General features: G+C 48.1%; 1 protein-coding gene across 2 annotated transcripts in view; it reads right to left on the bottom strand.

Annotated features, from left to right (window-relative positions):
* SMYD1 (SET and MYND domain containing 1) overlaps positions 1–13,873 on the bottom strand; it is a 53,666-nt gene that overhangs the window by 17,035 nt on the left and 22,758 nt on the right. For both annotated transcript variants that reach the window (XM_077814684.1, XM_077814685.1), the window contains exons 2-4: positions 11,656–11,832; positions 6,266–6,479; positions 3,221–3,351 (exon numbers count right to left, since the gene is read on the bottom strand). In XM_077814684.1, the coding sequence (XP_077670810.1) occupies positions 3,221–3,351; positions 6,266–6,479; positions 11,656–11,832 (522 nt within the window). The remainder of the gene's footprint in view (positions 1–3,220; positions 3,352–6,265; positions 6,480–11,655; positions 11,833–13,873) is intronic.

Here is a 13,873-nt window from a genome sequence, read left to right as displayed (position 1 = left end):
GTGTTATCTGCAAGGAACTGGGCATATATGGATAACCTGGATGAGAGAGACTCATGTTTTGCTACATTATGAAAAGAATGGATCTGATTTTTTTTCCATAAATCATGAATCACTCCATTGACACCAATAGATATGCACTGGCTTAAAACCAGCGTGAAAGGAAAATCAGCCCCAGTTATTAGAAACATAGAAATGATCATATCTGATCAGCCTAATTAAAAATAATGGCAAAATACCCATTGACTTTCATGGGAGCAGGCCCCATTACCTATTTCGGGTTTCAGAGGAAGACAAGAAACTGCCATAATGCACCTGGCCAATTGCAAGAGGGGTGGAGAGTGTCTTTCCTGACTCCCGCAAGTGGTCAGCAGATGTCCTGAACATGATATTTGTTCACGTGTTTACCCACTTTGCAAGTCTTGGTAAATTCATTGCGGGGGGAAACTGTGCATAGAGATCTGGAGAATACCAGTGTCTGGGACATTTTCTTTGAGAGGGGATTTGGGAGAGCAGTAACTAACCAGATAATATATCATCTGGAAAGTCATGATTTAAACCATCTTAAATGTATGACTTTTCATGGAGAAAAACCCTCCACATTTTCCAGGGAAGTTAATTCTGAAACTCAGGTGAAGCTGCCAGCTGTAGTGCCCTTGATTTGCCATATGAACACTAGTTTCCTAAGCATTGAACTGAGACCTCCAACTCACTCTGCACAGGGCCCTGGACATTTAGAACTAAAATAGTAATAGGCCTCAGGACACATGAGAAACAGCAATGTTCAAAGCAAAGGAGCAGATTCTAAGCTCAGACATGTGGTGGGCGTTGATGTGTGTGACTATGTAACGGATTGCCAGTGTGCTTGCACATTTTGGAGCAACTCCTTTCTCAGCACAGCCCAGAGTATGGGAGCCCAGGAGACCTTGTCTGTGGCAGAACCTCACTTATGCCACAATACAGAGGGGCAGGCTCTGGTGAGCCCATGGGGCAAGTGCACTTCCCCTGTGCCTTGCAGAGGCCAGCTCCAGAAGGAGTCCTTGCCCATGGCTGCACAGTCAGCATTTTGGATCAGGGTGAGGGGATCAGTTGTCACATGGATTCTTGGGCCATCCCTCCGAATGGAGAGGGATGTATGGAAGCTGGTCCTACACCTGTGGCTGGAGTAGCAAGCGTAGAGACGCTCCACTGCCATCCTGGGGGCAGAGAGGAAAAGTTCCTGCAGCCCAGGCCCTAGGTAGATCTGCAGCGTGCAGCCCAGGTCTCTGCAGCCGTGTCATGTGGCAATGGCATATAATCACAGAAGGAGTCACTTTCTTGAACAAGGACATTTATTAGGAGCAGGGAAACAGTGTTGTCCTGAAATCTACTCTTTCTTTGTTTCCCTGGAGAGTGTCTGCCTCAGAACATCCCCAGCCCTCTTCCTGCCACAGATTTAAGAAACAATGCATGTACCCTCATTCATGGGGGAGTATGTAGGGTATATGCACAGTAGTGGAGTCCTAAAGAAATAAGCCAGTGTTTGCCACACATATGAGATGAGAATGCAGCTCAAAATGGTCTCCATCTTTTGAAGGCAAACACTTGACATGACAGATAGCACTATAAGTAACCCAGGCCTGGTGTGCAGTGCCTATTGAAAGTGAACTGAAATGCCTTTTTAAAAAAATAACCAAATGGTTTAAATTCAGTAACAGAATGTGTCTACGGGCATACAAACTTAAAATAAACATACTGCCAAATAAACAAAACTATCAATAACTCCCCTACATAGCTGCCAAAGAGCCAAGATCAGATGTGAGAGCTGTTGACCTCACTACTTCACTATCTATCTAGGTTCTTATACAGTCCCATTGCCATGACATAGGTCTGATCCAAAGCCCACTGAAATCAATTAAAAGACTCCCATTGACATGAGAGTCTTTGATCAGGCCCTATCTCCCCAAATCTAACAGTTACAAAGCAGTTTCCTGCTCTTTTCTCATTCCCCACTGGTGGGCGTAGAAGCTTGAATGGTCGGTAGATGCTGCGAGGGTTTCAATCCGATTCCCGGCACCCCTTAAGCTCCCTGTTTTGGTGCACGAGGAAGATAATTAAGAGGACACTGTTGGGTTGATTTAGGCCCAACATTTAGTTTTTGTGAGAACAAGATGTGACAAACCCTACAAACGATACAGATGCTCTGAGGTTTTCTTATTTTAATTAAAGTGACAGCAGTTTTTGCTCAGATTTAAACACTGTGTACCAGATCCCCAGCTAGTGTAACTTAGCATAAGTCAGTGTAAGTCAGTGGAGCAATGCCCATTCACACCAGCTGAGGATCTGGCCTTCCTTGTATGTTAAAATCTGCGGGCATGATCCCAAGAGGTTTCTGAACACACACACACACACACCCCTTTGACTTGGCTGGACAAATGTTCTGGCAGCTGGCAACCTACCAGCCCTGTCCAACTGGTCTGCTGGTGCTGTGTTTTCCACTGTAACTTGCACAATCCCTTTCAGCCTCAGCTGTTATCTTTAAGTAACCTCAGGAGGAATTGTGGGTGCTCAGCACCATATTTGCATGGGGGTCTCAGCTCACATACGTCAGTCACAATTTATATTAAGGTTCCATTTATAAATGGTTTATTAAGGGTTAATAAATGATTACTAGATATTATAAGCATGCCAGCCACATGAGTATGTTGTGTTATAGATGGTTGTAAACTCATCAAGGTATTATAAGTGGTTACAAGCCACAGTTCTAAGCAACTTATTGACCTGGACTCTTATAACAATTGCTTTACCATAATCATCCATTAACTGTAAATTATTTCTAAGTGGAACCTTAATATAAAGTGTAACCCATATGTCTTGTTACTATTTTACTCCATTTGAGTGTTATGAGCCTGATCCAAAGCCCACTAAAATCAGTTGAAACACTGGCTTCAATGGGTTTGGACCAAGCCTTCTAGGTGTCTTTTGCGTATTTGTTTTGTGCACCAAAAAACAATAAGAACAAGAACAACAACAACAAAAGACAGAAAAAGCAGCAGCTCGCCACTAAGGGGTTTGGCTTTCCTGCGTCTAATATTTTGTTTTCCACAAACAAGCCAGAAAAAGAGGAAACCAAGGGATTTTCTCCCTAGGTGCACAATGCGAGGCTTGGAACCAACTCTGGGAAATGAGTCAATCCTTGGGGCCGACGTCTCCCCCCTGTCTCTTCTAATGGAAATGTACTCACTTGCCGTTGTTGAATATGACAGTGCAATTAGGCCAGCAGTCATGGTTCACCAGGCAGAGATTGGGGAAGACGCCCACGCCAACAGCCTGCAGTCCCCTTTGATCACTCAGGGTGAAGCCATTGCAGTTTATCTAGGCCGCAAAACATAGGCAAAAAAAGTGTTAGTGGAGGAGAATAATGGTGAAATCTTGGCCTTATTGAATTCAACGGGTGTTTTGCCATTGACTTCACTGAGGCCCAGATAGCACCCTAGATTTTAGAATACTTTCCACTGATTCTTCATAAAATGTATATTTTCTGTGCTCTAGGCATAGGGGCGTGGTCTTCAAATTTTGGGAACAAGGGAGAGATACACACACGGAGTGCTAGAAACAGCATCCTTTAGCCTGGACAAAGCAAGAGGAAGTTCACAGTGCAGAACTCTAGCAGATAGACTGCATGATCTAATGAGCAGAGCAGAGCAAATATTGCAAAACACTGTCTGCTAATATTTATTCCCATTTTTAAATGTTGTTGCTTTGAGCGTGTTCAAGCCCCTTTTGTGTTCACTTTTTGCAAATATTCCAGCAAACAAGTCTCATGGGGAAAGGGACTTTTAAGCAATTTGTGCAGAATAGTCACAGGAAGCAAATTCCAAATTTGTGAGAGTATGTGTGTCAACCTAATTCTACATGCCACCCTCAGCCAATCTGAGAACACGTGACCTATGCATCCAAATAAAAATAACACCATTTGTAATGGCTTTCGCCTATCGCATCCTGGCAACTCCCAAATGACCAACAAACTGAGAACTATTTGCAGTCATTATTCAGGGACTAATTTCAGTAACAAAAATCATAGATGTTCTTGTCAACTGCTGGAAATGGCCCACCTTGATTATCACTACAAAAGATGGCCCACCCCCGCTCTCTTGCTGGTATTAGCTCATCTTAAGTGATCACTCTCCTTACAGTGTGTATGATAACACCCATTGTTTCATGTTCTCTGTGTATATAAATCTCCCCACTGTATTTTCCACTGAATGCATCCGATGAAGTGAGCTGTAGCTCACGAAAGCTTATGCTCAAATAAATTGGTTAGTCTCTAAGGTGCCACAAGTCCTCCTTTTCTTTTTGCGAATACAGACTAACACGGCCGCTACTCTGAAACCAAAAAAACCATAAGGTGTTTTCAGACAATTCAGAGACAGAAAAGGAGCGGAAATCTGTCAAATGAACTGTTCACTAGGAAATAATTCACTCAACTACAATCTGTTTTATTTCCTTTGCTGGCCTCCCTGACCCTATCCTCCAGCCAAGGACTAGCAGAGCATCGTCTAGCAGTTAGCAGAGGTGAGAGCGAGTCTGGACTCTGTAATTCCTGGCTCTGCCACTGACCCATTGGACACGTTCCCTCTGCTGGAGCAGCACAGAGGGAGCAGAGACTGGCTGCATCCCCCTAGCTGGGGATTCCCCCAGCAGGCTGAGAGTTAGCATAGCCAATTCCTATGCAACCCTCCCATCAGCCCCTGGTGCAGGGAGAAGGAATCACTGGAGCACACTCTATGCATCTAGCCTCAGCTGGCGATGGTTCTTTGGGACTGTTGCCCACTGGTGTATGTTACAGCATCCTCATGTCAACTCTCACCAGTACCAGGGCCAGACAGAGAATCAGAGCCATAACTGGTTCACTGAGGCCCACAGGCACCGACTTTCTCATTTCCACGGGTCTGCTCGACCCCTGCTCCGCCCCAGGTCCTGCCCCCACTCCAACCCTTCCCCCAAGGCCCCACCCCGCCCCGCCTCTTCCTGTCCCTACCCCACTGCCACCCCGCCTCTTCCCGCCCCTGATAGGTCTCCAGCCCACCCTGCCTCTTCCCACCCCCACTCTGCCACCACCCCACCCCCTTCTGCCTCCTCCTTGGAGTGCGCCCCTCCCTTGCTCTGCCCCCTCCCTCCCAGTGCCTCCTGCCCGCTGCTGAACAACTGATCCGTGGCAGGTGGGAGGTGCTGGGAGGGAGGGGGAGGAGCTGATCGACAGGGCCACCGGTGGGTGCTGAGCACCCACTGTTTTTTTTCCTTGGGTGATCCAGCCCCGGAGCACCCACAGTGTCAGCACCTATGCTGAAGCCTCCCTCTCTGCTACACCAAACAGAGCACAGTTTACCACTGGGCAAGTCACTTGGACTCTCTGCGCCTCAATTCCCCATTTACGAATGAGGAACTGAGGCAAAGAGAGACTAAATGACTTGCTCCAGGTCACATAGGAATTCTGGTATTGGGGGAAGCTCCTCACTGTTTGTAAAGGGTCTGGAGAGCCTCTGGTAAAAAGAGCAAACTACTTTACTGGGAAATGGTGTTCTGACCACACCTAACAGCTTATGCATATGCATGAGGGTTTCAACCCTCTTTTCCTTATCTATACATCCACACCCTGTGAATACTGGGGTGGCCCGTTTTACATAGGTTGTTTCTTAGTTCCTCTTATTCTCATAGCAGCTACACATAACATGGACCCTGCGGTCAGGACAGGACATTCCATGATATTACAATCAGGTGTCTCATGATCTTGGACAACAACTTGCAGTTTATTGCCATCTAGGTTTCCATAATGTTAACTATTGGCACATCTTTTTCAGTAATCTTGTGACCTTACTGACATAGGGTTATTCCTAGGTCATCCACTCATGTCAAGTGTTCTTAAGTCTATGGCCTAGTTTGGCTAAACAAAAATCTTACAGGCCTCAACCTGTAGGCCTTGCATTCCAGCCATGCTTTACTTATGTATCTAATACACACTCATCACTCCTAAATACTTGTCAACCTTACACTTCTATAATCCTACAATTTAAATCTATTTAACATACACTGATTATATATGCAATAGCATATGCATTGACCAGAACACCACATAGCACAATGATAAATGGATGATAAAATGAACTAATTGGTTACAGGAGTCAATGGCAGAAGGCTCATTTTCAACCTTCTTTGTGAACTCAGCATAGCCCTTGTCCTTGAGCATTATAAATAGCTCTCACTTTGTTCTCCCGGTAGGCTGACATACCACTCCGAATATATGAGAGATGTACTGCATGCCAAACTGCTGACTCTGTGGGGGCCAGAAGTTGAGGAAACTTTCCACGTCGGCCCTCAGCTCTTTCTTCTCCTCTTCTCCAAAGTTCTCCACGTGGTTTTGCAAGTCGTCGATGGAGACCAAGCAGCCCTCCGTAAGGCCACCTCCCTCTCTCTCTATCCTCCACATGATGCGGGCTGCCAGCCTGGCCAATACAGAAGCATGTTAGGAAACTCCAGTGTGCTTGTGCAATCCACAGACAATCAAACCCAGGCCCAGCAAGGCGGCAGGGACCAAATGGAGGCATCACACTGCACTAGGGCAAAGCAGGGGTAGGATTTGGCCTTGATGATTCTCATCTGGAATTAGTTCAATCAATGGCTCCTGGCTCCCTTCGCAGGTAGCTACCAATATAACATGGCCTTCAAAGCACCGAAGGAAAACAATGCAGAGTCTTAAAGCAGAACAGTGATGAGACTTTTCTGTTATTCGTGTCCTCTCTCTAGTTGTGTAAAGCACGAAACTTTTAAACCAGGGAGTTCAGTAATTTTTTCATTTTTAAAATATGGTATGAAATGTATCAACTTGTGACTATAGTTACTGTGCTCATCTGGCCCTCATCACCTGGGTATCTGAGCACCTCACACTGTTTAATGTATACATCCTCCAAGGGTAGGGAGTGGGTGCTACTACCCCCATTTTACAGATGGGGAACTGAAACAGACTAAGTGACTTGTCCAAGATCACAGAGAAAGTCCAGGGCAGAGCAGGGAATTGAACCTGGGTCGCCAGCTCTCACTCTAACCATTAGTCAATCCTTCCTCTACAGAGTCATTAAGCTGAGAAATGGCACCTTCTTATTCACCACACCCACTCTCCACTCTATGTGTATCCTCTGGGGCTCCAGCACCACACCGGCAGCATGGAAGGCCTGACAGAACTCCCACAGCTAGTGGCTGCCCAGTGGACCCCCCATGAAGGGGGATCCCGCTGTGGAGTGGAGCCATCGAAGGATAATACACCCTAAGCTCCACAGGCCCCGTGGGTGGACGATGTGCAGAGTGCATCTGTTAACAAGTTAGTTTAAAAGTGGCAATGCAGGCTCCATCCTTCCTCTGCTTGTCCTGCAGGCTGAACACCCACACTGGTGGTTGGCAACACACACTCCAATGCCAGCGCCGTCTGAGTGATTGCTAACCCCTGGAGCTATGTTTGCCACTAGCTAACAATACCTTTCAGTCTCATGTATCACAAAGGTTTATTTTTATACAGAGGCTATTAATAGCTAGCCTGATAAGTGAAGAAACTCTACAGTGAGGCAAAGACTAAACGCAGGGAAAGCAGGTGGCAATTCCATGTCCTAGCGAAAGCCAACCTGCCTTTTAACTTCATATTTTAAGGGGAGATTAACTTCCTTCATTGTAGAGATGTTTGTTATTTTCTGGATGGTGAGAGCTGTCAACTTTGCTGTTGGAAGGAACGGCTTTTAGACATACCTTCCTTAGGGCTACCAGCAGATTCCCCAATTTATTTGGAGTGGGCAAGTGAAAGGCCAAAGCTATTCCCAGATCCCCTCACCGCTCTAAGCTGTCTGTCCCCCCAGCTCCAAATATTCAGTAGCTTCCCAAGCAATGAATGGATTTTCCTCTCCTCTGCTGTGTTATTTATACAGGGCTGGAAGCATACACAGCACTGTTCAGTAGGTGTTTGGGGTTGGACAAATAACAGTTCCTTGCCCCAAAGAGCATGTATGGGTACAACAGTGTGACACAATACAAAACAAACACAGAGTGGCATACGGTCAGGGTCAGATGGTACTACAGGTCCATCTCCCAAGAGGCCCTAGGCCTCAGAGGCCCCCAAAACCCTTCCAAGCAACGGCAGATCACACGCAGAGTCCAGGGCCCAACAGAACTTCAAGCCCCAGTTCCATCGCGGGAGGCCCGACTGCTGGAGAAAAGTGAGGACAGGGATTCAGTTGCGGTCAGGCTGGACTCAGCTGCCCAGTGTTTGAATACAGTGTGCTTCTGTGACAGCCACCCTCTTAGCCAACACACCGGGGGCCTCCACAGCTTCAAGCACGAACTGATACAGTTTGAGCTAGAGCCCAGCTCCCAAGCTGGGGGCTGTAACAACTCATATCCTCCTTGAATTAGTGGGTTATACTACAGCGCTACGTTACCCAAGGCACTCTGTAAGGCCCAGCATGTTTACGTGCTGAATTGAAACACCCAGGGCAGCAAATGGCTGGTGGTCAGTGCATGGGGCAAGCCAAGAACTGAGAGTCACAGCAGAGGTGTTTCCAACTTCAGCAGGGAAGGGAGAAAAGGGACTCTCCCCATACTATCCCTCTGGGTGATGCAGTACACAGAGCATAACCCCTTCCCAGAGCATCTTCAGAAACCCCTTCTGTCTCCTTTCCTTGGTGGCCCTCGCCTGCTGGCTGAAATACTGTGTGTGGTCAGTACAGCATGATGCAATGCAAAGCACACTCAGCCATGTGCACCTCTGAGGGCTCAGCTCCTTCTAGGGATGAGTGAGGAAATGGTCTGAGAGGGGAAGGAGGCTGACTAATTCTTTGTTTTGCATTCTCTCCACTGTGTATTGTAGACGGACCTTTAGCTGCCAATGATCCTCACCATGCTGCATGCCACAGCCATTCAGACCTTCACAGAGAGAGCAGGGATGGAGACTGTAAGTCCCTTGGGGCAGGGACGGTCTATGTTTGTACAGTGCCTAGCACAATGGGGTTCTGGTCCAGGATGAGGGCTTCTGGGTGCTCGCACGATACAAATAATAAATAATAATAACTCTGATCTGCCTGCTCCAAAAATCACAGGCCCCTACCACTTGAGCTAAAAGGGAATTTCCTATTGCTCTATCCAGTGTAGAATCTAGGACACACAAGTGAGCAGTTCTGATTCCATACATTAGAGCAGTGGTCACCAACTGGTCGATTGCGATCGACTGGTCAATCCTCGAGACTCTCCCAGTAGATCGCAATCTCCAGTGGTGCAGCGGGGCTGCCCACTGCCACTAAGGCAAGTTCCCTGCCTGCCCTGGCCCCACGCCCCCTCAGCCCCAGGGAGCAGGGGTCTCCGCACACTGTCCTGCCTGCAAGCACAGCCCCTGCAGCTCCCATTGGCGGGAATGGGGAACTGTGCAGGGGTGGTGCCTGCAGAGAGGGGCAGTGCACAGAGCCATGTGCCCCCTGCCCGCCCGCCCACCCAGGGACTGCAGGGGCGTGTTGGCCCTTCCAGGAGCAGCATGGGGCCAAGGCAGGCATGGAGCCTGCCTTAGCCTTGCTGCACCTCCGCCCGGGAGCCACCCGAGGTAAGTGCCGCCCGGCGGGAGGCCGCACCCCAACCCCCAGCCCTGAGCCCCCTCCCAGAGCCAGCACCCCAAACCCCCTCCTGAACCCCAACCCCCTGCCCCAGCCCTAACCCCCTTCCAGAGCCCACACCCCAAACCCCCTCCTGCACCCCAACACTCTGCCGCAGCCCAGAGCCCCCTCCTGCACCCCAACTCCCTGCCCCAGGCTCTGCCCAGAGCCCCCTCCCACACGGCGAATCCCTCAGCCCCAGCCCAGAGCTCACACCCCCTTCCTGAACCCCAACCCTCTGCCCCAGCCCGGTGAAAGTGAGTGAGGGTGGTGGAGAGTGAGAGATGGGGTGGGGGGTGGAGTGAGCAGGATGCAGCTTTGGGGAAGGGGTGGGGCCTCAGGGAAGTGAGCAGGGTAGATCCTGGGTTACCCTTAAATTCAAAAAGTGATCTTGGGTAAAAAGGTTGGAGACCACTGCTCTAAAGGGCAGTGGTGCACACACTCACCAATTCACAGCCATATTTTATATACTACATTACGCTATTTCCCCTAGTCTTTGAAACGTTCTTGTGGCTTCCCGTCACCCAGGACTTTCACAAATAAATCACTGACCTTGGGATTTGGCCTCCAGGATTCAGACAGGAATCAAAATCAGTGTGTCCAGTTGGACACAAGTGAAATTTCTGCTTGGATCTCTCTCCACATTTCCTCACCTGACCAAACCATTCAGGCTGGGTTTGGCTTGGTAGGCTCTGCTAAGAGAGATGCTTTGGGAGCAGATGCAGCCTATCCTGCTGACCAATCTTGTCTCATTGTTTCCTTGCGCTCTCCAGTTGGTCTGCCTGTATCTCCCTGTTGTTCCTTGCATCATACTTCGATTGTAAGCTCTTAGGGGTGGGGTCCTGGTCCGTGACTAAGGGTGCTAGGAACCACAGTGATACAAATAATAGCAAGACACAGAAAGGTAGGGACTTGGTAGGCAGAGGATGGAGTGACACCCTGTAAGTCTGTTTTAACCTTTTGTGGGCTTGGTACCAAACATATTTGAGGGCCCCCATGGAGTGGGAAGGGGCTCAGTCCCTTTAGTGAGGCAGGGGCTGGGAGCAAGCACTGTGGGGCAGAAGGAGGGGTCTGTCCCCAGAATGAGGAAGGGGCCGGGGACATGCATAGCAGGGCTGGGAGCGGGGGGAGAGACAGGATCCCCCCAGAGTGGCGCAGAGCCGGTACCGACTTCTCTCCACCAGAGCCGGGTTCTTGGGAGCCAATTCTCTCTCTCCAGCTGAGCTGCAGCTCCTCCAAGCAGCAGCAGCTGCTCTTCCTGCCCTCCTGGCGGGGAGGCTGATTGAGGCTGATTGTGGTTACTCCTGTAACCGAACTTTTAGTGTCCAGTCAGCACTGCTGACTGGACGCTACAGGTCTGCTTTTTGACTGGACTTTCCAGTCGAAAACCGGACACCTGGCAACAGGGGCGCTGGAACAGGGGCATCAGGGGTCACCTTTAAAAGTGGGAAGCAATGCCCTCCCACTTTTTCCCTACCTTAAGGGCAAGCGACAGATAGGGAAGGGTGGAGAGGAGCGAGCGGCAAGCAGGGCCTCGGGGAAGAGGCAGAATGGGAGTGGGAAGAGGCGGAGCAAAGGCAGGGCCTTGGGAAGAGGCTGAATGGGGATGAGGCCTTGGAGCGAAGCACAGGCAGGGCCTTGGGGGGAAGGGTGGAGCCGGTGGGGGGGCAGGGTCACAGTCCAGGCACCGGTGCCCCCCCACACACACACTTCTAGGGAGCTTCCAGCACTGCTGCCTGGCAAACATATGAGTGTGGGCCCAGCACGATGGAGCCATTGTTGCCATTGTAAACCTGGTACTGGTTTTGGCCTAGGGCTATGATCCTTGGGCTCTTCCTAGCTCTTTGTCACCAGCTCTTTGTGGAGGCATCACTCCTGCCTAGATCTGATTTAGGCTCTATCTTGATTTCCAAACCATAGAAGGGAAGGCCCCTCTCAAGCCTACATTCTTCAGGCCTACTCAAGAACCAGACCAAAATCAACACTCTCGCCCTCTCACCTGATGTTTTCATTGGGCGCTTTCCCATGCGCCTTGATGGCAGAGCACTCATGTTTGTGGTTCAGCCAGGCATCCTTCTGGCAGGTTCGATCACAGTAGTGGGCAAACTTACACTGACCACAGCGGTGGAGCTTCTCCTGCCTTTTAAAGCAGGTGTGGCAGACCAGGTGAGTAAGGCTAAAAAGACAAAAGGAGATGGCAGTCAGCACCCAGGAAAAGTCCATTGGATCCCAATCCAAACTTCCCAGCTGGTCCCTAGCTCCATGGAGATGTTCCCTGGGAGGATAGCCTAGGTCCCAACTGTGACGTTGCAGTCCATATGTTTTATAGAAATATGCTTATGAGTGTGAATATGATGTAACTGGAATATGCTTTATGCAAAAGGTCTCTTTTAAGGTATAATTATAAAGCTTATAACCTACTGAATGTATTCATCCTATTTGTATGAATGTATCATTCTTGTATCTGAAACTAGGAATATGAAGTATAACTCTGAGGTCCTATTGTAATTATGCAAAGGGTGGACCATTAATGGTGGTTTAGAATCTTGATGGCTCCCATTGACTAGGACAATTGGTTGTAAATGGTTTATTTACCTGCAAGCCTTCCTGTGTATGTGTGGGCCAGCCCATGGGTAATGAAGAATGAGGTTTTACAGTGACATGTGACCATGTCACATGACACTGGAATCCATCTTAAATCTGGTACTTTTCCATTTAGAAGGAGGGGTGGGGACCGAGAGAGACAAAAGATTCCCGCCTTGTGCCAAAGCTATTAAAGGGGGTGGAGCAGGACAAAGAATCCCAGTCATTAGAAAACCCCTGTTTACCACCTAAGATGTCTGCTGGAACTAACAAGTACTGGGGAAAGGATTGGGCCCTGACTAGGAAGGAGTCTAGTCTGTGAAAGAAGCTTATTGGAACATCTCTGAGGGTGAGATATTACCTGAAATCAGTTTCTTAATGTATTAGGCTTAGACTTGCATGTTTTGTTTTATTTTGCTTGGTGACTTACTTTGTTCTGTCTGTTATTACTTGAAACCACTTAAATCCTACTTTTTATACTTAATAAAATCACTTTTGTTTATTAATATACCCAGAGTAATATTATATATATATATATATATATATATATATATATATATATATATATAATATACAGTATATAATACCTGAGGAAGCAAAAAACTGTGCATCTCTCTCTATCAGTGTTATAGAGGGCGGACAATTTATGAGTCTACCCTGTATAAGCTTTATACAGAGTAAAACAGATTTATTTGGGTTTTGGATCCCACTGGGAGCTGGGTGTCCGGGTGCTGGAGGTAGGTAACATGAGGAGCTGATTTTAGTTAAAGTCTGCAGCTTTGGGAGCATGGTCCAGACCCTGAGTCTGTGCTGCAGCAGGTTTGCATGTCTGGCTCAACAAGGCAGGGCTCTGGAGTCCCAAGCTGGCAGGGAAAACGGGCTCAGAGTAATTTCAACACATCAGGTGACAGTTCCAAGGGGGTCTCTGTGACCGAACCCATCACACCAACCCCATGAGGTCATCACACCCAATAAACTGAATAATGCTGAGCAATATATTCCACATGCCTATCAGGAAAGAAGGATAAACATTTCAAGCAAAGTGCAGTTATTATCAATGTCTTTGCCAAGTGCTGTTGCCTCTTTCCTGGGCTATAAGTATGAGAGAGCTTTTTGTTTAAAAGAGGGAACAAATGGATGCATTCCCCAGTCCTCCAATCTTCCTGTCTTCAGCATATGCACTCCTGGTTCGTATCATCATTGCTAAAGGGACACTGTTTTCCCGGTAGGCCCTTGTTAAAACATTAGCTGCCTGTCCACTGAGAATTTCCTTCTAAAAATTCATTTAGTGAGTCTTTAGAGGGGTAGCCATGTTAGTCTGTATCAGCAAAAACAACGAGGAGTCCTTGTGGCACTTTAGAGATTAACAAATTTATTTGGGCATCGGCTATAGTCCATGAAAGCTTATGCCCAAATAAATTTGTTAATCTCTAAAGTGCCACAAGGACTCCTCGTTGTTTTAGTGAGTCTGTCACTCAGCGGAACCTCTTTACACTGGTGTAACTCAAGAGTAACTCCTCTGAATTCAACAGATTACACTGATTTCAAACCTGCGTGAGAACCCAGCTGCCAAGCTCTCTGTGGCTCCATGGGGGACATTTCTCACAGGCAAGAGAGAAGCCCTAATTTTCACC

The sequence above is a fragment of the Eretmochelys imbricata genome, chromosome 4 (genome assembly GCF_965152235.1).
Source record: "Eretmochelys imbricata isolate rEreImb1 chromosome 4, rEreImb1.hap1, whole genome shotgun sequence".
Taxonomy (NCBI): domain Eukaryota; kingdom Metazoa; phylum Chordata; order Testudines; family Cheloniidae; genus Eretmochelys; species Eretmochelys imbricata.
Note: the sequence above shows the minus strand (reverse complement) of the source record. Positions and strands in the feature narration are given on the sequence as shown.